General features: G+C 36.0%; 1 protein-coding gene across 12 annotated transcripts in view; it reads left to right on the top strand.

The window, feature by feature from the left end:
* SOX5 (SRY-box 5) overlaps positions 1–23,419 on the top strand; it is a 999,335-nt gene extending 975,916 nt beyond the window's left edge. For all 12 annotated transcript variants that reach the window (XM_029204642.1, XM_029204643.1, XM_029204639.1 and 9 more), the window contains 4 exons: positions 8,216–8,324; positions 10,899–11,072; positions 16,595–16,811; positions 18,423–23,419. In XM_029204642.1, the coding sequence (XP_029060475.1) occupies positions 8,216–8,324; positions 10,899–11,072; positions 16,595–16,811; positions 18,423–18,726 (804 nt within the window). In that variant the 3' untranslated portion in view covers positions 18,727–23,419. The remainder of the gene's footprint in view (positions 1–8,215; positions 8,325–10,898; positions 11,073–16,594; positions 16,812–18,422) is intronic.
* The last annotated feature ends 4,160 nt before the right edge of the window (positions 23,420–27,579 follow it).

The raw sequence follows: 27,579 nt of genomic DNA, 5'->3' as shown, positions 1-27,579 counted from the left end.
GGTAGATCAGTTTTTAAACCCAGGTCCTCTTGTTCAAATTTCAGTCTCTTTTCTAATGGGCCATGCTGAAGATGTTCAAGAAAGTAACTCAGTGCCTGTTTGATTAGATTGTACCCCAGCGTTGGCCATATGTATCATTTAGTACATTTTTGAGGATTTATCACACACACACACACACACAAATCCTTTAATCAATCAGCATCTCCATCATTTGTGTATCTTTTTTCCAACTCTTTGTTTTTCCTGTTTCTGCCCCCTTTCTAGGTCTTCCTTTCTTCACCACGCACCAGCCCCCTTCATTAGAGAATGAGCCGGGAAACAGAAAGAATATGTTCCATCTTCTTTATTTTGCTTCTCATAGCAGCTCTCCTAAAACATGTGAAGTTTTAGCTGTTCATTAAAATGAGATTTTAAATATCTATTCTACTCTAAATTTTCTCCCCTAAAACTACCATGGATGATTGAAAAGCGAACTATAACCCCGCTGTGCCTCTTTCTATTCGTCAGACCCAGCATTTCGGAACCAAACCATTTCTCTTTAAAACAGTCCAATTATATTTATTTAACTGAGGTAACTACTGGCTACTGAGGCTGCATTTATAAGAATATGTACAGTTTTACAGCTTTTATTCTATGAAAAGGAAAAATTAAAAGAGAAAAGGTCTATACGTTTCTGTAGCTCATTAACTGAGTGACCCATTGTTTATAGAACAGTTATCATCAGACAACATTCCAGTTGTGTGTTTACATCTGTGCAGCCCTCCCACCTACCGGACACCCTGTGTAGGTTGTGAATTCTATTATTTTACTTTGTTGGCCTCCTGTTTTTCTCACATTAAGCCTTCTGATTTGACTTGGTGCGCACAGCATCTGTATCTGCTCTGGTTTGAAATAAAGTCATGTTTTTAGACTTTGGCTGAATGCTGAACACATATACAGACACTTGAAAACTCAGGTCTTAGTTTTTTCCTCTCCTGCCTTCCCTCTTCCACATGTACAGACCATAAGCACCCCTGGAACAAGTAAGCAAGGACCAATATTTTACCATGATATATTCATGTGCACCCTCTTTGTGAATGACTTCTTTCCTACGGATTCCTTTGAGTGGCTCTTTGGTTCATTACCCCACACACTCAATGACTTCTTCCTCTCTACGGCAGTCATGTTGAATTTGGACATATGACTGCGTGTTTCACAATGCACTTAGAATCTGTAAATCTGAGTATTATTGGACAGTCCCTTCACAAAATGTATTTCAATAATCATATTTTTGGTTTTTGTTTCATAATTTGAAATATCTTCCTTGAATTTAAGAAAATGATGATAGAATTCTCAATTATAAATGGAGTACCTTTACATTTTGAAACATAATTAACAGCTTCTGAGGAAACTATCATCATGGATAGAGAAACATGTATAGCTGTATACATTTGTCAAAATATTTTTGTTTTGTTTGAGCAACTCCAGTCAAGTGGAACATAGAATTGAAAGAAAATGTAAAGGGCCTTTAATTCAACATATCATCTGATGTTGAATTGCCAGGCAGGTAGTCATATGACCAATACTTGAAAACCTCTAGGGAAGTGAAATTTTTTGTATCCTAAGACAGCCCACTCAATGGAGAGACAACTCTTTTATATAACTCTTCCTTCAGTGGTTCGTTATCTTTCACTTGATAACTTACAACCATTGGTCAGTATTCTGTCTCTTTACTACATATGGCCAAATCCTCTCTTTTTCACAAATAAGAGATCTTGATTCTTTTTAAACATGGAGATTCTTAAGATATTTAAAGACAGAGATTGTCGATCTCCTCTTCAACTCTCCCTTGCAAGTTCCTGTGCAATTTCTCCATGAAGACAACAAGGATATTGATAGGAACATAACCCAAAGCTGAGTTAAGTCCAAAACATTATGGCCATGGTCTGCATTCCAGTTTTTGTAGAAAAAGAAACTAGACCATTACAACATAGTTTTTCGTAATGAATCCATACTAGCTTCTTGTTGTATCACATCCTGTACTAAGTGCTCTTAACTAATCGTATAACAATCAGTTCTGTCTTTTCTGGAACATACATTAAGTGCTCAAGTCATTGTTCCACAAATTCTCTCTTTATTCATGAAAACTCAGAATTAGTTATTTATGTACAATTCCTAATATTTCTCCCACTTTAAAATCAGTTCTTTAAAAATCATAAATAGGGATTCATCAATTTTATCCACAAGTCATTTTACTATCTTAGACATGTATTCATCCAGATTAAGACTTAAATTCATAGAAGCTGTGTGTTTCCTTCAAAACAATTCTATCTTCAGCTTTGTAATACTTCTTAAGAAAACTTGATCTGCCAATACAGTTCACTTTGACCAGATTGCCTGATGAAACTAAGTTTCTATGAAATTTAGCAAGAATTATACTTCAAGAAACATTTCATGAAGCTGGCTACCAAAGTTCACAAAAGGAAATTAGATTGTGGAAACAAAATTATGGGTTCTAATTTATTATTTTCTCCACTAGGGGTATCTCTGAATTTAGAAGGGGGAAAAAGTCAGGATTAGATAAGGCTTTTTTTATAGTTGACTAAACCACAAGACACTTATGGACCTTTCCAACCCCTTAGCTCATATATCCATATGATTCTCTGATGGAGAAAATGAATGGAAAAATATTCCTGAAGGATACTAGATTTCAGAGTATCAAAGTGGCTGAGAAATTCACATTTGACCAGAATAAAATTAGTAAAAGATTTCTTCAGATTGCATTTTTGTTGGTGTTGGAGGGAAATGTATGTGTGTATGTGTGTGTGTACTTGTACATAATTTATTGTATATCTTTTACAACAAAGCTTTCTTTCCCATTTGTGCAGTTAGATTACGTGGGTGGATGCTTATTTTTTAGAAAATGGCAATCTCAGTAAGCAAGGGTGAAACCAAGAGATTGAAGGGGATCTCAGACACATGCATTGTTTTTTATGTTTTTCTTAAGCTGATGAAAAAATTCTCCAACCGATAAATCGTTATGACATTATAAATAATCTTTCATCTTCTTTGGTGGTCTGTGAGGGTCACATAATTGGAGGGTTAAAAACCTTTTTTGTTTCTTTTTTCTTCCTGTGTCATTAGTATAGAAGGAGATCATAAAAAAGGTCAGCCAGAAGGGGTTTAACTGTTACTGAGTCAACATTTGACAGTCACACTCTATTCTGTCATTTCATGCATGTGCTTTTTATGTGTTTTATAGCTTTGTGAGCTTTATTTCAGGGATGTCCATTATCATAGCCAATCCACAGCCCATCTCTTTCTTTGTGTATGTGTATCTGGTGGTGAGCAAAGCTTGTCACATATAAATCCCAATTTCAAGGAGTAATAGAGGAACCATCTACTCATGCAGTTTAGGCTTAGGTAACTAAGGAAATATCTACTTCCTCTAGAGCACAGTTTGTGTGGTTTTTTTGTTTTGACTGCTCTATGAAATATCGACAAACAATGTGCCTTTGAGCCTTTACAAACACAGTGAATTTTTAGTTGTTTTCTATATAGTTGAAGTAATGGAATAGGAGAACTTTTCAACTTAAATATGTACTAGACTTATATTATGGGGCTATAAACCATCAGGCCTGAGAATCAAATGGAAAATAAAAAAGATTAAATACATTGTCAGGGATGATGCACAAGAGGAAAGAAAAAATCCCAACAACTTTTAGAGTTGTTACAAACATTCTCCTTTCTAATGCATATTTGTCCACTACTCTGGCTGTAGACAATAAAGGATCGTAACCACAGCAGGATACTTAATACTCATATTGAAATAACTATTCCTGCAATTCTTATATTTTAGGAAGAATCTTTATCTTTTTCATTTCCCCTGTTTACTTTTTCCCTAATATTAAAAGCATATCTTTTTCATTTTTTAAACTAATGAGAATCCGTCATATATTACAGCACCATTTTACAAATTAGGATTCTGAAACTCAGGGAGGTTAATTGATTTGTCTAAAGTAGTATAGCTAATATATATGGCAGCGTTTGGTTAAAATGTCATGTTCCTGATCCCAAAGCCATTATTTTCTATATGGGTTATTTTCTCTATTTTCAAACATGTTCTTTTCCCACTGATCTCTATAGCCTTTTGCCATTCAGAACGTTGTTTGCTTAGAAAGCATTGATCTTTACTGACCACTTCTAATCAGCTAATTACCCACATCTCTTTAGATATTTCTTGGCTCTCCTTGTTGATTCCCACCATAGTCTGGTGTCATGTGCAAACAATACACGTGCTGTTTTCCATTGGATAACCACAGAGCCCAAAACCAGCTGCCAAATTCCCTAAGTGAATATTAACACATTAATAATAGTTATATGAATGTTGAGTTTTAGAGTTATTCATTTGACCCCAAGAAACTATATTGTCTAAAACTTTCTTTTCTTCTGTAGATCAGATATAATTCACTTGAATGTTTCTTCAAGTCAACATAGGATCAGAAAATTTTTCAAGTTAAGACAAACTTTACCTTAAGTTTCTTCTTGATCTTAGTAAACCTACAGAGTTGTATAAGGTTTGGTTAGCCAGATAGGACTCATCTTTCCAAAGGAATTCTAGTTGCTATCCAATAGCTAGTTTTTATCCAATAGAAAGCATACAGGTCATCTTGTTTGGTCCTTATTTGTAAATCCTCAGGACTATTTCATTTTGACTACTTTGTAGTAATTAATCTGTTTGCACCCTATACTCTGATGTTCCTCAGAGCAGTTCAGAATTTTGGCCAATATTTCTTTAAGTGTGTTTTTTGTTTGTTTGTTTGTTTTATTTCTAATAGGAAAAAAGTAGAAGAGAGAAGGATGAATGAATCTTATAAGTTTCAGGGCAGTGTTTGGATAGTATTGAGAAGGCAGAAAAGTATGAGTGCTACACTGGATTTATGTTCAAGAACACTGGTCTTAGACTGGCGGCATGTGGTGGTCTTTTTCTGTAAAAATTCTTGACTGATGTGCTCTTTATCAGAACCAGTTGGAACTAAGGGTATAAGTTTGGTAAAAATTATCACCTCTGCCCATCAACATATTTTTCTATTTCCATAAACTCAGTCTCTTTGGTGTTTCTTATTTCCAGCATCTTCCCATTTACCACCTCCCTACCTGACATTTACTGCCCTCATTTTGTTTCAGCGGTCTCTATTTAGAAAGGATTAATTTAATTATAAGAACTTTGAGACTCACCTTTTCTCAGTAATATTCACACATTTGAAAAGAGGCTTTGGAAAGGGAAATATTTAACCCAGGGTACAGAATCAGAAACAGTTGAGTTTTAGACATGACAGTGCATAGTTGGACTCTTTGCGAAGGGGACGGCCAGGAACGGATGGGATTAGAAGTAGTAGGATGAAAGGAATCTTCCCAGTGTACCAGCATTTGTGCTTTATAACATTTGGCTGACTTTCCTCCTATATTCCTGAATAGATTGAATTTAAACTTTTGAAGGCTATTCTTAAATCCAACTCATTCTTTTGGTAGTTCAGTATATTATCTAGAATCCTATTCACACATAGATTTATATCTACCTATATACATAAGAACTAAATATGAACTTTTACAATGGAATCAATATTCATATGGAATTGTATAGCTAATTATTTACTATATAACCACTGTATTTTATATATATATACATATATATATACCATATATTTACCATATAACCATTTGGGTTTTATGATTATACCCCTTACCTCAATTCCTCTGTCTTCTGAATTTATTGTCAGCAAGAGTTTCTAAATTGTGGCAGTGTTACCATTTTGATTTACATGCTACTGTAAGGTGTTTTAATTAAAGGCACACCACACCTTCTTCAGGTCCTCCAATCACTTTTCATTTACCCTGTTCACATGACTGAGAATTAGCTTAAATGACTATGCAAAAGGTCACAAAAAAAGTGCAGCTTACTGTGTTTACTTCCACTGTCTCCTACTGGCATCCTCTTAAGAAGTATCATAAATTCCACTTTTGGGTAGCTAATTGAATCATTTTATTATACTCTGTGCTTTAGAGGTAGATGATTAGAGGTTACTTATTGTAAAAACTACTTGTGACTTTCCAGCTCACCCTTTGCTAATTTTAGCTACTTGGTAAGATGGTGCAAGATCCATACAGCTGAATGCAGAATCTTCAGAGTCACTTAACATTTCATTTTTTCTACTCCGACTGCCTTCATTTTGCTGTTTCTTCTTGAAAGACTTTACTTCAAAATAGAAAATATGTAGCATTATTGCCCCATACACTTTTAAATAAAAACCTGAGAGGTGATCCATGCCCAGTACATTCCCCAAAGATAGTACAGTAAAGTATTTACTGACCCGGGGACTCTCAGATTATGTTGATGGAATGTGTTTGTTTTTTTTTTAATGTAACCGTCTTCTATTTTAACAGCTACATTTACTATAAAGACAGTCTGTTAAGCTGGTGTCCTTGGTGCTCCTGGGCTCAGCTGAATATATACAGCAGACTCTCTCAGCAAAAGAACTGTAGAACATGTAAAGCAGATGAAAATGCCAGTTTCATACACAAAACAAAATTGGGTGAGGTCCTACGTTTTTAAATATATAATTTATTTCAACTTTAGTACTATATAATCTTATAGAACTAAAGTTGGTATAAACTATTTTGTTTTCAGTTTCTCTACTGTATTTTATACTGATTGACAATTTAAAATATTTTTTCTTTTAAATCGTATATCACACTTTGATGAAAAGAGACATGGATTCCAAGGCCCCTAAATTAAGAGAATTTTTCATCTAGTATGTATAGTTGTAATACCGTCAGAGATTTTGTAGAGATAAAGTATATACTGTATGAAGAATTTCAGTACCCTGTTGACTCTTGTTGGGAACGTTAGTTGGGTCCTTTACCTGTAATACAATAATCTTAAATAATTGATTATTTTCTGTGAACCTTTTTTTTTTTTTTTTTTTTTTTTTGCCGTACGCGGGCCTCTCACCGCTGTGGCCTCTCCCGTTGCCGGAGCACAGGCTCCAGACGCGCAGGCTCAGCAGCCATGGCTCACGGGCCCAGCCGCTCCGCGGCATGTGGGATCTTCCCGGACCGGGGAACGAACCCGTGTCCCCTGCATCCGCAGGCAGACTCTCAACCACTGCGCCACCAGGGAAGCCCTCTGTGAACTTTTTATTGTGTCAGTAGCTGTTCCGCAGCTACTGATTCATTTGTGTAACTCGTGACTGTGTTCCTCAGAAAATGAGGTGCATGATTACCAAGAAACATGAGCAAATTTTATGAAATCCAATAGGTGCTTTTCTTAAAGCTGCTTTGGAACCGCATCATCCTCAGAGCAATGATGGAAAGTTCTAGAGAGAGTTGTAAACCTTTTATTATATGCTTTTCTGTTCTTAAAGTCACCCAATTACTTAATTTGGAAATAGTTTAAAATCTCATGTGGTGTAGACTAAGCATTATATTTTTCTTGAAAATAATTTACTTTGTAATGCCATGTTCTCCATGAATTCAGATCATGCACTGCATGCTTTCAGATGACTTGATGTCTTTGCAGATCTAATTTTGGTATATTTGTATCTCAGATAATTCTCCGACTCAATATTTTGGCTTAGCAATCCAAATCAAATCATGGTCCAAGTAGCAGGCACTCACATTGAATGTACAGAGACTTGACAAGCAATTAACAATGAATATTGAAACGTCTTCATTACCCTTGCATGAGGAATGCAGATGGCATTTAGGGAGATGGCAACCCGAGGGCACTACTGTGAATTATGTTTCAATCATTTGGTCACCTGACTATTGGAAGACTTTCTCTGGGCCTCATGCCACTTCTATACTTTTCCTGTCTGGCTAAAAATAAAGCAGGCATTCCAAATGTTGTAAAACAGGTTGCTTCCATGAAATTTCTATCCACATTTTGTGATTTGGGAAGGTTGTCTCCAAGGATCCCAGCATCCATCCTTTAGGCTTAGCAAACCCAAATGCCGAGACTGTATAGGGGATTCTGCGAATCAGAGTCCCTTCAAACATCCTGCTGATCATTGGCTTCAGTTACCTCAGTTATAACGTGCTGAATGTGCAAAGGTGAATAAATCAGCATCTCCTCCCTTCCAGGAGTTAATGCGTTATATATAGCCCAAGGAAAAAAATGTCTTTGAATAATTATAATTTCCAGATTGAGATCTCATTATAAATTTCTTTTTTAAAGGAAAAAACAACACTGGAGAGTCTGACTCAGCAACTGGCAGTTAAACAGAATGAAGAAGGAAAATTTAGCCATGCCATGATGGATTTCAATATGAGTGGAGATTCTGATGGTTTGTGAAATTTTTCCTATATATTCCAGGAGTGTGCAGAAGTGTCTGCTTAATACCAATTAAAACTACTAAAAAATATACAAGACAGCCACCTCATACCTGATCATTACAGTAAGAGTTCACATGTACTGAGTGGTTCCCACCTGCCAAACGCTCTGCTGAGTATAAATCATCTCATTACTCCCCAGCACAACCTGTGAGATAAGAACTCTTACAGATATAGAGATTAGCCCTTAGGAATTTTGAGTCATATTTTCCAAGACTACAGGGCTGTAAGCACCAAAGGCAGGTCTTGGATTCAAGATGGCATGATTCTAAAGCAAATGCTCTCAATCATCATTGTCCCTGTCTCTCACTTCCCTATTTCTTACACCTGAAACAAACTTTTCAAAAATGTTTTTCTATAAGCACATTTTGAAGTTTTCATTTGTCAAACCCTGACCAGAATACATGGCTCAGAGGACATTTTCAGGATAGTTTCTTGCATCTGGGACCCTTTCCCTCTTATACTATCTACCATACAGTCAGGTGCCCTGCCTACCCTCTGTAACCCAACTAGAGCTCCAGCGGTACAGTCTCATGCTTCCCTCACATGCCTTGAGACTTCTGTTGTCTGCATCATCTTTGAACGTTCTAAATATCCACAGGGACAACTAAATAAATTGATGCTCTAATTCTAATAGCACAGCAAAGAGGGAAAAAGAAGAAAGTGCTTTTCCTCTTACACTGAGCCCCGACTGGCACCCTCTCTCCAGTGTCAGGTGACATACATGCATTTCAAGAGCATGGTCCTCGACTTTGTTACCACGGCAGAAGCTCCCTGCATACAGAAAAAGACTGAACCAGGGCAAACCAGTGAGCAGCCAAGGGGCTAGCCAAACTTGAGCATTTAACCAGATAATTCTGTCGAGACCAAATTTTATTGAACTGGATATCCAAGAAAAGTCTGTGTTTTTCTAGCCTATTGTATCCAGATGTTTCCTTCTCTTTTCTGCTTTGCTTGGCTAAGATAAACCTGGCCTAAGTACATACAGAGAGCTTGTTTAGCTTTGATGAAATCACATAATGTTCATTTTATTGCTTATGTTGCTGTAAGGTGTAAGAACAAGAAAAAGCGGCTGTGCAAATGATCATTTGCCTACAAACCCATTTTAGGAAGATGTCACCATATATTAGCACTCATTTTTGTCAATAAAAAGACAATTACTGGTAATAACACATTTCATAAATTTTAAGTTGTGTCAGCGTGATAAAATATACCCACGGTAATCAGCATTAAAACATCAAAATTTTTGTTGCTGTTATTTGTTATATTCAGTCATGCTCATATGCAAAATATTTTCCAATCTTCATCAGACCAAAGAGCATACTATGAAAGAGAAATAATAAGAAATTCCAAATAAGCTGTGTTTTTTGTTTGCTGCTACAGAGGTCTTCAAGTCTGGGTAATTTTGTTTGATTCCTGTTCCTTCAAATTAAGAAAGGAAAAGGAGGATGAAGGAAGAAAAGAAGAGCAGTGCTCTAGAAAAATCCCAAAATATTTGAAAGTTTTACATGCTAACAGAATATATCTCTTTCATCTTTTGTAATGACAACCCTGGAGAACATAGTGCCAGAGTTATATGGTTTGCTTCTCCTTACTTTCTTTGCCTAAATTCAAGTATCTCTGGAAGCAGTTTAATCTGCTGAAGCCACTCTACAAAGTCAGATAAAGCCTAGAGGAGTGCCTGAAGCTCCCCAGGGTTCCAGTGTGACACTTGGTCATGTTTTATCATCCTGAGTTTTGCTGTTTGGAATGTAATTATCAATGGATCTCTTTGGATAACTTAGATGTTAGTGGGAAAATTCAGGAAAATGAACATTTTTTTTTTCACCTTAAATATGTGACTGTAGACGTCGTAAGAAACCATAGAATGTAACCATTTGTTTGTTCTTTTCCTACCATTTTCAAGTATGTTTTGGGAACCAGACTATCATTGCTGCATCAGCATATTTAATTTCAAAGAAAAGCCAAACACATTATAGGAGATATCTATATTGTATTTTAACCTTAAACATTTATTTAGCAGTGTTTTTATATAGCCTCAGAGAGAGAAAAAGTATGCTATGTTCTGTCAGTCTTCAGGTAGCAGAGACACATCCTTACCTGTAGTCATCCATTCTGCTGAACAGTTTGGTGTTTCACAATTTTGTAAGCTTTTTGACCAATCTAATATTTCTACAGTACCGGCATGCCTGTTGACCTAACCCAACTATTCTCTTTCCAATTTGTATCAAAGCTCACATATTCAAGTTTCTCGTGTGCTCTTGAAAGTAAATGGTGAAACAGTCCATAGTCCATTGAAAGAAAGGAAAAATATATTAGAAATGGACTTAAAAATACAAATAACAATTGACACCTCAAGGCTTATCACAGAACCTTCATAAACAAGCATCTGGCTCAAGAACTAGAAGTACCATTATTTGATGTGCTTTTGATTTTCAGATATTTTAATAGACTGAAAAACAATAATGCAAGGAAGGGAATTGCCATAAGTTTTAACACTAACGTGAAGCAATGTTCCCTGTTTTTAGGAAGTGCTGGAGTCTCAGAATCAAGAATTTATAGAGAATCCAGGGGGCGTGGTAGCAATGAACCCCACATAAAGCGTCCAATGAATGCCTTCATGGTGTGGGCTAAAGATGAACGAAGGAAAATCCTTCAGGCCTTTCCTGACATGCACAATTCCAACATCAGCAAGATACTGGGTAAGAAAAGTATTAAGGGTTAAATGATGTATGAAATACAGGTACAGTTTTGTTTTCTGCATTTGTTGAAAGAGACTGGGTTTGGAAGCCAGGCAGCTCATGTTTTCTGCTTATCTAAAAATTAGGTACATCGTATTGAGCCTTTTCTTCTGACCATGAAGCATTCCACATTTATCAAGAAATTGTGCCCAGATTCTGATTTAGATGTGTGTTCCTACACTAGTTGTTGTAATATTTCCTCTTCTTCAAAAATTTAAAATATTTGTATTAAGACTAGGAAAAAAAGCTCTTTTCACACAAGCCACTCAGTATTGGTATTGACCTTATTTGTTCTTTTCCTTTGTAAACACTATAGAATTCGTCATGTCATGGGGGTGAGGGTGGAGGTGGAGATGATGTCTGTTCTAATACTATAATTGAAAATCAGTTTAGATTGTCAGGACACAAGAAGACGTTTGGGTGTACATTTTTTAATTTTTACTTTTAGTATCCTTACGCGTATTTTCAGTATCATTTAAAAAGGGACTTTCCCTGCTATTGCAGCTTTCAGCTTAACAGATGACAAAAGTACATATTTACCCAACATACATAGACACTGAAGCACACAGCAAAGATGGTTGAAAGGAAAGAGTACTGATTATAAAGAGACCTATTATACACCAATTTAAGTCCCAGAAAGAAGGAAGGGAAGAGGCCATTTCTTTGGTGCTGTTCTCTTGACATCATTACCATCATCAATGTCATCCTCACCATCATCTTTACCTTCAAGAGCATGGTGTCCGGGTTCTTGACAACCTAAGCAAGTTTTTATTTTCTCTGACTTCTAAGAGCTAAATTTAAAAATTAGAAGACAAACACTTAACTCTGTCAGCACATTTTGTCTTTGACAAATAAGTAACAAAATTTGTGGAAGTTATTAAAGCTTTGTTAAAATCCATAGCGCACTTGGAATTACACGTAGCTAATGTAGTTTGCCTCTTGGTTCTTTACATTAAGGAACCGATCATCTGAAAGTGGTTACTAAACATGTACATGCGTTTTTATGATCCCATATTTTCAACAATGGTAATAGGGTGCCTCCCAGTCCACAGTGTACATTTGTAATGAAACAAAAACAAACAAAAACCGGTAACTACTTAAACTTGTGTCTCAATTTTCATCTAAATGATTTTGAGCTCTTTAGATGAAGGCTATCTCAAAAGATATGAACATGCGAAGCTTTATGTGTACATAGAAAACATGAATATTTATGCATAAATATGTATGAATATTTATGTATAAATATATATCCAAATATAATAAAAAACTGAAACTGATCAAAAGAAAATGCATATTTTTTGCATCTCTACCATCTCTGATCTATTTTTCTTTTTTTGAAAACATTCTACCTTCCATATGAATTTTTCGTTTAAAAAAATACCATATCTGTTTCATTTGGGAAAACTCTAGAAAAGAATAAAATACTTGATGTAAGCTTATTTCATATTTTAATATATCAGTTATTATCAAATTAGAAATCCCCAAATGTCAAAAAAACACTAAAAACTAAGATTGTTTAACGTGTCTTTATGTCATTCATTTATGTGTCTGAATACTAAAAAAATAATAATCACTGATTAAAACCTTACTCTAAGTATGAGAGAAATACCAGTGAAATATTTTAGGAAATAGAGCAAAAGCCTTCATGGGAAAGAGATGACTGGCTAAAAGAATTCCTTTCTGGTTTGAAGGAGAGAATATTAGAATGACTATATGATTATATCATAATAGGCTGCATGAAAGAGAATGCTGCCTAGCTTAAGATTTTTCAATGAAATTATATTAATTAAAGATATAGCAGGAAAAAAAAACCCCACCGAGGTGTCTTGGGCCTCAATATTTAGTCATAGCGTCAAATAAATGAGTGATCTTCGAATATCCACAAGATCATTCTAAATGGCTCATTTCATATAAAAGTACAAAGAAAGCTTGATGTTTTCCCTTTTACTAATTGTTTTGGATAACAGCCTCCGACAGCATGCCGCTAATTCATTCTGCTTAAAACAGGCGCTTGAGCTGGGTTGACATTTTACGTAGTCTCTGGAGATCCTAGTTGACATTTTAAAGGGCTTCTAAGCATTTTATAATACCCTAAAATCTGGTTTTAATAAGCCATTCTGCTGAAATTGTTAACATAAGGAATCACCTTTTACCGTTTGGCTCTAGATCAGGGGACGGGGGACATCTTTTTCTGATTAGGTACACAGTGGTTAGAGTAAAATGTGCAAACTCATTACAGACCCCATGGAGATGACACTGTTGCCCAGCTCAAACTCTTCATTTTTATTGTGTTGCCAGGCTTAGAAAGGAAAAGAGTACTTTCAAGACTGATTTTTTTTTCTCATTTTGAACATCAAATATTTTCGATTGAATCTTCTTTTTTATCATCAGGAGGAATATCTGAATGTACTTAATTCTTTTTGCATCGTTGAAGGCTCATCTTTTGAAAGCAGCAGGGAACTTTTACTCCCTGTACGTGGTCCAGGGTGAGCAGCCAGCCACACCCAAATCAAGGAGATGTTTTCATCTCTTTTGAAGGTATCTAAAATGCTGCCCTCCCATCCTCATCTAGTGAGTTTCAGGGGGTTACACTGCAGCTACAAACAGTGGTTGGTGTACCCGCAAAGCCATTGAAACCAAAACCAAACTGTCATTTGGTTATCCCCATTCGAAAGCTATTATTAAAAAATGATAGCTGCCTTTGCCACCAAACGGAACCACTGCTCCGCTCGGTCGTATAATGGAGCAGTTCGCTTAAGCATTAACTGGGTCAAATTGGCCCTTAATTCTTAATTTTGAAAAGACATGTAACAGTGATATGGCCATATTTTTCAATATAGCTTAGAATTCAGTGATACTTCCAGAGAAATTATATTATCAAGTTTCAAAATATTTTGATTCCAGTTCATACCACAGTTAGAGGCCAACTTATTTGAGAATTTACACATCTTTTACTATCCTTTTTTTCTCTGCATTTTAGCCAGAACAACTTTAGGTTCCTCTACTCCCCCTTCCCACTACAAGGCCTTGACCATTCTATTCTTCCTCCATAGGCGGCTCTTGTTTTTTTCAATCCCTCTAGGAGTCATTTCTGCAGCGATGCCTTCCTGACCTACAGAAGATTGATCTCACCTCCTTATCATGTGTTCTCATAGCTTCCTGTACTTTCCACAATTAAAATTATACATTTTGCAATTACGTATGTAATGTATTTCTTCTCGGCTGGAATATAAGCTCCAAGAAGATAGGAACCATAACAACTCACTGCTGCATATCTGGTGATGAATACAGCATCACGCACGTAGTAGGACATCTAAACATGGCTCTTACATTCCAAGGCATGTTACTATGAGGCATAATCATTCCCTTTCCTTAGAGAAAACTCTTCTTTTTTGAGCTGATAGAACATTTAGACTTAGGGAAGAATCTTTGGCAATTCCTATTCTAACTGAGAATGCTAGTTTCTTTGTTTTATTTGGTGGTAAACATAGTTAGTGAATTTCAAGTCAACCATCCTTGATCCACTGTTTGATTTCTTTAATTATTCAGTAAGTTATTCTGATAAGTTCGCTTTTCCACTTCCTATTCTGAGGGTCAAAATTCTGGTATACATACATATAAGAAACTCCACAAGAAGAATTGATCTAGTTCAATAGTATTATAGGTTTACTTGTGTTTATATTTGCCCTGAGAACGACATAATGATTTTCAAGTTCCTCTAGAAAATAATGTTGAATAATAAAGAGTTTGAGATTGTACCTACAAATGATACGGCCTGACCAGCTAACTAAATGTTGGACACTGTATTTAAATACAAGTTTGAGAAAGGAGTAGAAAAATTGTTATTATTTGAACTGTAACCTGAGTTTCTGTTGTAAATATAATGAAATCATATTGGCTGTCTAGATTGGAAAAAACCTGTTTATAAATCTTTGTAACACCTACGTGGATATACCCACCCAGGCAACATCTGTTCCAATAGGAAAGAATTCTAAGGGAAGAGATGTTGTCCCTTCCTCTGCATTCGTTTAATAAATATAACAGCCCATATTGAGGAATTCTGTACATTTGTAGGAAAGTACTGTTCGTTAGTGAGCTATTTGCATTTGAGATGTGGAGTTATGGCTAAGTAATGAATTCATTCAAAAGGTTTACGATCTTGCTTAGGTAAAGGCAGCAGTGCCAGTACATATTTGCTAGGGATCTCCTAATTCCAGTTATTTTGGTCTTTGTGCATTTGGGTAGAGTTGAGCTGAGTACTTGCAGATAAACACCTGCAAATAGATTTTTCTCACATTCTTAATAAAAAAATAAACATTACTACTACTACTACTACTACTACTTCTGTTACTGCTGCACATAGCCATACTGATAGAATCAAAGCTTTAAATCACATCTATATTGAGAATAAGCATAAACTATTTTTAATTAAGCTTCCAGTAGTTGTTTTTTTGCAATCCTACTTGAATCCAAACCAAAATTAAAAGTGAAAAGAAAGGGAAAACCAATTCGGGCTAACATTAATAATGCATACTCTATCACAGGAAGTGACATTTTTATATATTATCGAAAGTGATTTATTAAGAGAAAAATATTACTGAACACATACTTCTTATTGTGAGTTTTGATTTCTGCTAGATCCTATATAGTAGATGGGTATAGGTATGTAAGGATACATGTTGTACCACAATTTCAATTTCAATTCTGACTAAGTTTGAGTCAGTGATCCACAATTTAATAGTTGTGTGACCTTGGGTAAGTTACTTCATCTATTTGAACTTCAATTTTTTAATCTTTAGAAATAGGTATAAATGTTGTCTGCTTACGAGATTACGGTGAAAGGCAAAAATGAAACAACTTATGTAAAGGTTTTAGTACGGTATCTAGCACACAGTAGTTACCCAGTGCATGTTCATTAATGTATTTTTTAGAATTAGAATTTTAATGAAATAAATTTTTAACTAATCACATAAGCATATTTAAACATTTGGGGGAGGATGAGAATTACACGTACCATACGTTAGAAACCTTTGTAGTAAGTGATGTACCCTGCATAACAGTACCCAGTAACTAGATAATTACCCTCAGATTCAAACTATGTAATGCATTTTTGAATAACTTTTCAGTTCACAGTTGAATTACATCATGGTCTAATGTAGAAATGAAAGATATTTCCATTAAATCATCTATGAGCTTTTAAGTACATAAGGTACAAGTTTGGCTAAATTGTTCATTCAAGCCAGAAGAAAAATATTACTTAGTGTTTGTATCTCTGGGTGCACAGTCTTTGAGGACACTGCCACCAACACCTCTGTTCTTGTGGCATCTCACCTCTTGAGTCAGAGCTCACTAATCATAACCTTTTTATGTATTTCTGGGATTTGGCCAACATTTTTACTTTAGATTTTCGTGTTCTCAGTTATACCTTTTTAGGATCCTCAGCCGCTGTGCAAATGGGAATTGTGACCTTTTTTTCCTCATAGGATCTCGCTGGAAAGCTATGACAAACCTAGAGAAACAGCCATATTATGAGGAGCAAGCCCGTCTCAGCAAGCAGCACCTGGAGAAGTACCCTGACTACAAATACAAGCCCAGGCCGAAGCGCACCTGCCTGGTGGATGGCAAAAAGCTGCGCATCGGGGAATACAAGGCAATCATGCGGAACAGGCGGCAGGAAATGCGGCAATACTTCAACGTTGGGTAAGGGCCTTCCGGTCATTTTCCCATAAAGAACATTTCCTGTTACACTTAATGGGATGTGCGATGTATTTGTTTAGTTGCAAAGCAGCATTTTGAGAAAGCACCTGAGCACAGTGTATTTTCAGAGACTAAACTGTCCCCTTATAATCCTGAGAAAGAACACTTCATGTGAATTCATTCCAGGCTCCTAGAACAATGGCTCTGATGCAGGAGTTTTCTTAATGGCTGGTTTGAAAATAAAATATCTGAGAGTAAAGAATTTTGAAGTTTGCTATTAAAAACATAGAAGTCTTCCTGGTTCTTTTTCTTGCTGGTTTTCATTAATTCCAAGGCCTCACAGTGTAAATTCCACAGCAGCTAACAACTTAGCTGAGATAATACAACATAAAACTGATTCCGAAAGAAAGACTCGTTTCTGAATATAGCAGAGTCTCTGGGCTCTCAAGGCACACGTGTGGCCTTACGAGATCACATAAAGTAGGGATTCTCTTCAGGGTAGAACAAGTTGTGAATGGGAAAGTTTCCTTCTGAATTAAGGATGCCTCTCTCAGTATGTCTTACCCTTCTTCCTATGGCAAAGGCCTGCAACCACATTGTTTCTGCATAACTTTATCAAAAAGCACAGAAATAAAGTTGTTCATATCTGGAACGGTAAATAAGATCCTGAGAGCTTCTTAGAATAATAAGTACTGTTCTGAAAATGGCCAGAGGATACTTTAAAAAAAACCACAAAACTTTTCTAATCTGCCCTATCCCTTCCACTCCCCTGAGAGCAGCTGCTTGCTTTGTCCAAAGGGTCTGTGATTTATATCCCAGTGCAGGACTCTTCTCCACGCTGAGCAGGAGACCAGCGCTCCTTGGGGAAATCGTAAGCAGACGAATGAATGAAAGAAGGCATAAATGAACATCATCTATTAATCCCTTCATACTCGGACCAGCTACAGAATATATCTGTGGAGCCCAGTGTAAAATGAAAATGTGGGGTCCCTGTTAAAAGGTTTTTTAAGAATTTCAGGATTGTGACAACAGAACTTTAAACCAAGCACAGGATCTGTCTAAGCCCCGGGTCCTGTACAGCTGCAGAGGTGGTCCACCCATGAGGCCAGCCCTACTTCCTACCCCCACTGAAAACTATTTCAGGGATGAGGTGGACCATGTTCAGTTCTGGTGAGCTCTGGGCAGTAAAGTTTTATTTTGAGAGCTCTAAGACTTTAGGGTTTTTCCATTAAAATTGAATTATCTTTAGGTTTAATTCTTTTAAAAACTGTTTTGACATGTTGTAGTGAAGGAAAAATTAACTCGGGCTCAGGGACTTGAGTTCTTCTGCTTAATCTTTCTGTCCCTCAGTTTCTTTTCATAAAGTAGAAAAGTAGCAATCACTTTAAGCATCAAATGGGTAACACGTGCAAATGCCTTGTAATCTATAAAGCACTACATAGAAGTAAGGTATTGGGATCAAAGTAGGATACAGTCTCCAAAATGTCGGGCAACAGGGTGAAAATCATGACCTTCGAGTTGGACAACTTGAGCAAATTAATTATAGAGTAAGTAAGGCCTGCATCCAACTGTCCACTCACCCACGGTCTCTTTTTGGGAATTCCTCTCCAACAGGCAACAAGCACAGATCCCCATCGCCACTGCTGGTGTCGTGTACCCTGGAGCCATCGCCATGGCTGGAATGCCCTCCCCTCATCTGCCCTCAGAGCACTCAAGCGTGTCCAGCAGCCCGGAGCCTGGGATGCCTGTTATCCAGAGCACTTACGGCGTGAAAGGAGAGGAGCCACATATCAAAGAAGAGATCCAGGCTGAGGACATCAACGGAGAAATTTATGATGAGTACGAGGAGGAAGAGGATGATCCAGATGTAGATTATGGGAGTGACAGTGAAAACCATATTGCAGGACAAGCCAACTGATAAGGGTCAAAAGATTGTTGTGACCTTAGGACTTAAAGAAGCCCTAGCTGGTTCATCCTTACCAGTGGCCAAGCACATTAACTTTCTCATACACTGACTGTTACTTTAACTGTTAGTCTTAAATAGTTGGGACATCAGCTGACTAATAGACCTCAGCCTCAAAAGGCTTGGAAAGGAAATAAAAATACAACAAGCAAACAACAATATCAACAACAAGAGATTGAAATAAGCTATGGGTAAAATAATGCCAGTAATTCAGCTGCTACATCCAAGCACTGAAGTCTTACCCGTCAACTTTTTTTTTTAATAAACTTTATGGCTGTTTGTTCTACAATGTTCTAGAAATTCTCACTCAGGTACACAGTGCCAACAAGTGGCTTGTGAATGTGTTTTGTTGTTTTGTGCTACAGTTTTTAAAAAGAAATAAGTTTTGTTTTTTGGGGTTTCTGGGTTTTTTTCCTTTTCTTTCTTTCCTTTCGTTGTTTTTGTTTTTGTTTTTGTTTTTGCTTTCGGTAATGCACCTGACAGAAAAAAAAAAGAAAGATGAATTTCTCTTTACTTCTCTCCACCTTCTCCATCTCTATACTTTAAAGATGGGAGTCTGTGCATGGGGGGGAAGAGGGAAAAAGAGCCTGTTTTTAACTTCCTTGCTATCCACCACAAAATAAGCAATCATTTTCTTTAGAGGACTTTCTTATCTGTTGCACACCACACTACATCTTTGAGCAAGTGCCAAATTTGTACTGAAGTATTGACCCAGTTGATTTTTTTCCCTTTCCTTTTTCCTGTTCCTTCTTAAATTAGGACAGTGTTATATCTTAGACAATCCCTTGAAAAACCTGAAATACCAGCAGCTGGTGAGATTTGACTTTTTTTTTTTTAATGGAAACTGTAGGTGCTGTTCTCAGGTGAAAAGAGAGAGAGAGAGACATAAGAAATTTAGAGAAAAAAATATTTTCTGATCTTGGATTTTTGTGTGTATGTATGTGTGTGATTATGGTACTAATTGGAATAATGTTGGACCATTGTGAGTTAAACCCACATCTGGGGATGAAATCCCACATCCTTCTAAGTGACTGGTCTGGAAGCAGCCGTGACCTTGACTTTGCACTTCAAATGACAACTTAACCAATATAGGGCTCAGAAATTATACTTTTAAACTTCTAATATGATTATTATTGGGTGGATCAGGTGGCCCTGTGTAATAGAGGGGTGTGTGTATAACAGGGAAGCAAACTGTTCCCAGATGTTCCTTCTCCCTGGTCAGATGGTTCCACTAACATTTCCTACCTAATGATTTCTGTTTGTTTTTCCTGTTGATAACTTCAAGCAAAACAATCATTGTTTCCCTTGAATATATTTGCCCATATTCTAGAAATATAGAATTAGCTTATTTCTTCAACATTCCATCCTTTCCTGATCAGGAAATGGAACTGATGATTTTATAAGGTATTTTTCATCCCTCCATGAAATGAGGTGGAGGCCATTTGCATTTCAGAATTGTGGGCCATGTGCATTTCATGCCGTAAAAGGCAGGACTTGATTAAAAGTTGTCACAGCCCAACAAGAGGGAGCCTGGCTGAGCCCAGCAACCCTTGCCACTGCTCTACTCTTGCTGTAAGATGAATCCACTGAAGTCCAATTTCTGATTCCAGCAGAGTGTGTGCATAGAGCAACAACTGATGGTGACGGGGCTGCTTAGACTTTGCCAGCCAAGTGCCAAGGCAGTCGTAGGGCTTGTCCAAGTAAGTGGGAAATCATTTAAACTGAATTAGTGTTGTCTGTGCTGAACCATCAGACAGTAAATACTCCAACCAGTAGCTTGGATGTGCTATGGTTTTCACTCCAGTCATCATTTTCCTATCCCACCCTCCCCAAACCTGACCCTAAAGTTTGATTTTTACATATACGTAAGAAAAAAATCCTTTTTCTTTTTCTCTCTCTCAGAAGACTTGCTCTGGGGTTTTGCTTGGAGGAGCTAATCATATCCTGCCTGTCAGAGACTTCGCTTTGTTTGTTTTTCTGTTTGTTTTTGATGACTGTATTTTCGTTTGAACTGCCTCTTTTTGCTAGTGTTGTAATAATGATGATGATGATAAAATAATAATAATAATAGTAATAATAATAATAATGGTCAGCTGTTCCCAGATTAGTAAGTTATGCATAATTTATTTCTCCCTTTCTATTTTATTCTCCTCTGATTTGGAAGTACAGCCAATAAGTTGTTAGATATTTAAAACAAATTTCCATCTCCAACATGTATATATATATATGTATACATACATATATATATGCACACACACACACACACAAACACATTCACTCACACAGTTTCATTTATCCTTCCATAAGTTTTCTCCTTTTTAAAAGTTTGGCCCCAACAAATGTCACGTTCCGGTGTTTAATACCTACAAGTGAATTAATGGGAGGGTCGTATTCAATCTCGGTTAACTTAGGCTCTCATCACTCATTTTAGTTATTTAATTGCCACAGTCATCTACGGACAATTTCTCTTTTGTTTTTGTTTGTTTTGTTTTTAAGCACTCTGGATAAAAAAATGGACACTTGTTTTTATATCGTTATTATGTACAATGTGAAAACAGATTTTTAAAAATTTGTTCTGTCTTTGTTAACAAATTCTTTCTGACTTATGTGGGTTCACCTCTCACGTTTGCTGGACACTTATTTTCCACCATGTTATAAAGATGCTTTGTTTTCATTTCATGACTTTGGGCTACAAGAATACTTTGTTTTAGCTCCAGGTAGATGCCACTGAGGGCATTCATGGCTGACACAAATTCTAACACACTTACCAGTGAATTGACTAAACACTTCTGTTTGGTCTTTTTGTTTGTTTTTTCCTTGTTATATTTGAAGGGGAAAATGAAATTGTTAATGGTGACCTTTAACGGCTGAAATTCAGAAGTTAGTTTTATTTAGTTAGATTTATGTCAGAAAGACAAAACTGTGCATGGATTGAAACAAAAGCGAGTCCATAGCCTTGCATTATGTTCTCTTGTTCTGATGTCTGATTCACTGGGGGTCACAATTGTTTTGCCTTAATTTTCCCCAAAAGAAAACAAACAAAAAATCATATTAATGTTTAAAGTGCTTTGAAGTCATTTGATAAAAGGTGCTATGAATGGCAGCCTACTGGGTTAGCACATTGCCTTCTGGCATTTGATTGGTTTATCATTTTTGTAAAGGATCCTAAAACCTTGTATTCTTTTTCTGTGCCCCATGATGACCAAAAACGATAAGGGAGAGGAAATGAGAGTAAGATCAAACTCAAATGAACATAAAGTCTCCCTTCTCTCCCCTTTCCTACCTACCTGTTCACATTTCACATTACTTGCTCTCTCTCTCTCTCTCTCTCTCTCTCTCTCTCTCACACACACACACACAAACCACAGGCACACACGCTAACCCTAGTACTGAGGGATAATCTTGCCAGAATTCTGTTTTTTTATGGCTGTTGTAATCAGTTCTTCTAAAAACAGTCATGTTTTAATATGAATCTAAGAGCATCACTGGAGAAAATAGGTTAAAGTTCATATATAAGTTACTAAGAATTTGTCTAGTCACAATTGTATAAAATAACAAAACTGTTCTTTAGTCCACTTATACCTAAATTAGTTAAGTCGATATTTAACATTTATTTGGCATCTACAGTTAAGAGTTAACCATGTATAAAATCCCTCCCAAAGAACATAATCATTATTGAAACCAAATCCTCTTATAAGGAACAAATATAAAAGAATTTCTTTGATGAAGTTATTTCATAGGTTTGATTTTGGAGTAGACTTTTTACCTTAATTCATTTAAAGAAAATTATCTTTAAATATTTTATGGTCCAATTTCAGATATTTTCTTAATCCAGAAGATGTTACTGTTCCCAGAAGAAACTTCTTATATCACATTTAAAACATCAAAAATCATTATGTTTTCATTCATTCTAATGGGTAAATTATTTGAATTGTAATAAACAACTGTATATTTACAAACAGGTTTATAAAATATTTGTCTATCAAGTTAATAGTAAAATAAAAATTATGGGGTCTGCAAGGAAAGATATGAAGCCCACTTAAAGTGGTTCAGAGATCTCTTTTGTCTTATAGGGTATAGGTTTTCTTTTAGACAGGCTTTTACAGTATTTAATTTTAAAGTTTCCTATAACGATCAATTTCCCAGGTTGAAGATGATGTTGGGTTTTCTACTGATTGATTCCTGTCCTCCCCAGTGTTTCTGTCACTGGTTCATTAAAACAGTATTTATACAGCTCCACTGGCTCTAAAGCTCTTAGTCCTAATGTTTTGGATTTTATGAGTAAAAATGGGAAAATGTAGAAAAGAGACAATCAAATGCCTGGAGCTTAAAACAAAGTATGTGCAACCTACCATCTCACTTGAAATTTAATAAAATAAATAATTATGTAAATATAACATAGAGTTATAGATTTATATTTTGTTCATAACACATAGTGTAATATAAGTTGTATATTTTCATGTTTTTGGTTTTATGTTATCATTCATGCCACAATAAAAATAAAACAGGAGTTTATGTACTCTTAAAAAAAAAGATGTGGGTTGCCACCAACCTGTTTGTTTTTGTTTTTGTTTTTTGTTTTTGCATTCTCTTTTTTCAGTATTACTGCCATGCAAGGCACCAATAAAAACAGCAAATGTGTTCTTTACCTATTATACTGTGTTTCTTTTCACAATTCTTGTTATGGCGGTTTAATCATTAGTTTTCTTATAAAAAGAGCAAAAGTATGAAAAATAATTTAATTTTGTTTCCGATATAGATAACCTCACTTCCTGAAGTTGACTTTGAACTGAGAACTAAGGGTTTAGATCTTAGAGGTGGACATTCAAGAAGGCCTCTTTATAATGCATCTCATCAGAGAGCTTCACTGTAATGTCAAAAGTTATCCTTCTTGTGTGTAATTGAAGCTAATAACACTTAAAAATCCTGCAGCCTGAAGCACCCTTAATGTCATTTTTCCCAAGCTTGACACTGTCATTGGGGCAGGGTTTCTACACTTGAGAATTGAATTTCAGTCTATTGTTGGTATAGAAATTCTAAATTTCAGATTATGAAAGTAAGAACTATAAATAATTTTCACTTTACTGGTATCTAATTTACAATAATGGGTATTTCTAAATTGTTTAACATTCTGACATTTAACCACTGGATTCTACCTTCAGCTTTTTAAGCAAATGTTAAAACAAGAAGGCTCCTTTCCTTCCAGTGGCCATTTTTGCTTGTCTCTTCCACCATAATATGTATTTCTATCTTGATAGTTTTATGTGTAATCATTTCCCATAAGGGTTTTTGGTTGGTTGGTTGGTTGGTTGGTTGTTTAATTGGGTGGTTTTTAAATAAGTATCAAGAAACTGGGTTACATAACATCTGGTTCAAATGAATATGAAGTAAGTATATAAAGAAGGTATGTTCTACTAGCACATTGCCCATTGTAACCCTTCACAGAAGTATCAGTAGTTTACAGTGTCTGGTCCGTGGGCTACCTGCTTTAGAATTAACTGTTAAAAATGTAGATTCTTAGGCCAGACTCCAGATGTAGTGAATCAGAATCTCTAGGGACAGGGATAAAGCTGTTGCTATTAACCAGCTCCAAATAATTATTCTGCACGCCCTAGTGTTTCAAAACAACCAAGAGGTGGGGCTATTTTCCTCTTTTATCTACCTTTTGTGCATGTCACATTCTGCAGATGCTATCGCCTACCATACTTTAACCTTAGGCCTCTATAAAAACCTCTGTGAAGCTGAGGGTCAGTGATTCATCAAGAGTTTGAGGCTAGAAAGAGCTCTCAATCTGTCCCTTCATAGATTGTTTTTGAGGGCATTTGATCCACCAGAACATGTGCACATATTATCCTTGTTTCTCTGCTTCTCCTTTTGTTCATCATAGCAAAGTGGTAGACTTCAGAGACTCCAGACCAGTCGGACACCGAAACTACAACTGAAACACACAAAACTATACCCACTTAATGTTTGCCAAAAAATTGAGGTGCTTTAGAAAGGAAAATATCCATTGTAGAAGTGGAGAAATGATCATTCCATATAGTGTTTTTAGTAGACCACCTACAGCTACAGTGGTCCCAGTCTCATCCTGTTTCTTCAGGAAGCAGCATCATCGGAGTATGTTAAGTATATGTAGATGGGGAATCTTGTCTGCTTACGAAAGCTTGGCTCACCCAAGGTGCAAAATCCCACCTTTGGTCTCCTTCCTACCAAGTAAAATTCTTTGTTTTGTCCTGTCACACTGTATTATAGAAACATTCTTTTCTTGGCCTTTGTGTTTTTTAGTTTCTTACGGAATATTTAGGACTAGCATGCAATAGTAGATGGTTTTCTTACTGACAATGCCTTGAACAACCAGAAAAATTCTGGCAATAGTGAAAAGAAATCCATTCTTTTTTTTTTTTTTTTTTAATCTCAATTCTGACAATTTTAGAAATTGGTGTTTGAGGAAGTTCACATATGTGTTTTTTAAAAAATCAAGATACTGAAAAAAAAAATCAAGATACTGAAAAGAAAAATCAAGATACTGTCATTCTTACCAAATTTTAAAGTTCAGAAGTTATCCCTACTTATAACTTGACATCATCATCAAAACCTCAATTATAACTGTGGGGGTGAAGGTAAGCATGAATTAGTTCAACATCTAAGTTAAAGAATATTTATGAAAAATATCCAATTTATTTCTCTTGAGTTTCTAAAGCAACCTAATAACTAGCCGAGACGAACTGTTTTATAAGTAAGCATTGTAATTAGTATGTAAAGCATATGCAATAGTATTGTTAAAAGTTCTTAAAAATAGTTACATTTTATTAAACAGGCTAAACATTTGTTCTGCAATTTAGTTTGTTCTACCAATTTGCTTAGCAAAACTATTGGGTTGGCCAGAAAGTCCGTTTGGGTGTTACAGAAAAACCCGAACGAACTTTTTGGCCAACCCAATATTTTTACCACCAAGAATGAACCAGTTCAGCTCTGATCACAGTATTTCATCGTTTTGCAACTAAGTCCAGATACATGAGATTTTACTCTCCCTATTATTACCATTTTCTAAATATACAAGTGAATATGGTATGGAATGGTACTTTGTTGGTATTCAAAATATAACCAAGAGAATGAAAGTTGTTTTATCATTAATGTCTCCACTGATTCAATTTAAAAGCAAAAAGAAAAATTACGAGAACAACTGTAGGAATCCAGTGGGCCTAAGTAAACACCATCATTTTGTACATTGCCTGTTCAATTTAGTATTAAATTTCAGATTCTGGAAAGCAATCCTAATTACACACAAACTGTAAAATATATTTGAAATAAAGTCTTGTTTATAAAAATCACTGCTGTGATAACTTTTAAAATCACTGTTGTGATAACTTTTTAAAATAAATTCATGTGGTCCTGGTAGAAAGTTGGAGGGACCATAGAAAATATTTAGATAATTACTTACATGGAAGTAAGTAATTACTTACATGGGAGACTGGCTTTGTTCAAACTGTTCTAACGTTGGCCTTCGGTAAGCATTCAATTTGCCTTATATTTCAAACCTACAATTGACTACAAGTTTATAAATTGTGGTTGCATGAACTTAAGTTTGATTCAGGACTACAATTATTACTAGTAGGCCCCAAATAATTACACAAGTTGTCTTTTTTATTTGGGAATGATCTTTGAGCATCATTGTCCTCTACTGGGTTAACATGCACAAGAGGGGTTAATCTGCTTTCTTATGGTCAGGGCTTATTTGACATCTGGAAGATGAACTAAATTGCCAGTGGTATAACACTGGGCACAAATGCTAACTAAAGATACTGAAGAGAGAATTTTAGATTGTCCTCCTTAAAGAGTTATCCATTTCCCTGTAACCCACTGATTTAACAGATCTATAAGCTTTGATATTATGGCCTATTACATCACCTATATCTTAGACTCTTGCTTATAAAATCCTCTGATGTAGCTTTATCTTTGTCTCCTATTGTTACAGTAAACACTTTAAAAGGTCATTTAATTTTTCAGATACTTCAAGATCCCCCAAAGTTTATGTTGACAAACTGTGATAAAGTTTTATAAGTTTTACACTTTTCATGTAAATTTTAAACACACAAAATCTGAGTTTGTATCATGAAAAAATATTTAGACATTTTTATGAGTGAAAAATCCAAATCAGGGAAAATGATAAAGATCATAGGAGGTAGTATGGTTTGTCTTTCCTTGTCTTAATGACTCAGTATTTGGCAAATATTAAATTAATAATGCTAACCTGGTCCTTCTGGCAATAAAAAGCCAAACTCTTGTCAAAGTTGATGAGTCTCTGCTCCCTAGTGCATCATGTTGACTTTATGTCAATTCATAGGCTCTTTCACCCTCTTTCAAAATTTGGAGTGGCGGGCTTCCCTGGTGGCGCAGTGGTTGGGAGTCCGCCTGCCGATTCAGGGGACACGGGTTCGTGTCCCGGTCCGGGAGGATCCCACATGCCGTGGAGCAGCTGGGCCCGTGAGCCATGGCTGCCGAGCCTGCACGTCCGGAGCCTGTGCTCCGCAACGGGAGAGGCCACAACAGTGAGAGGCCCGCGTACCGCAAAGAAAAAAAAAAAAATTTGGAGTGGCTTACAATAAATACACAAGTACAGAAATGCCAGCACATAGCAATTAGACAATAGGTAAAGAGTAAGAAATAAAAAGAAATCACACATATACTTACACATTATAGAAACACACACACATATTCCTTTTTTCTTACTCTTTACCTTTTGCCTCTTTACAGAAGAGGGGTGTGTGTGTGTGTGTGTGTGTGTGTGTGTGTGTGTGTGTGTGTGTG

This window comes from Monodon monoceros, unplaced genomic scaffold (genome assembly GCF_005190385.1).
Source record: "Monodon monoceros isolate NGI ecotype Baffin Bay Population unplaced genomic scaffold, NGI_Narwhal_1 Super_Scaffold_6, whole genome shotgun sequence".
NCBI classification, from domain to species: Eukaryota; Metazoa; Chordata; class Mammalia; order Artiodactyla; family Monodontidae; genus Monodon; species Monodon monoceros.
Note: the sequence above shows the minus strand (reverse complement) of the source record. Positions and strands in the feature narration are given on the sequence as shown.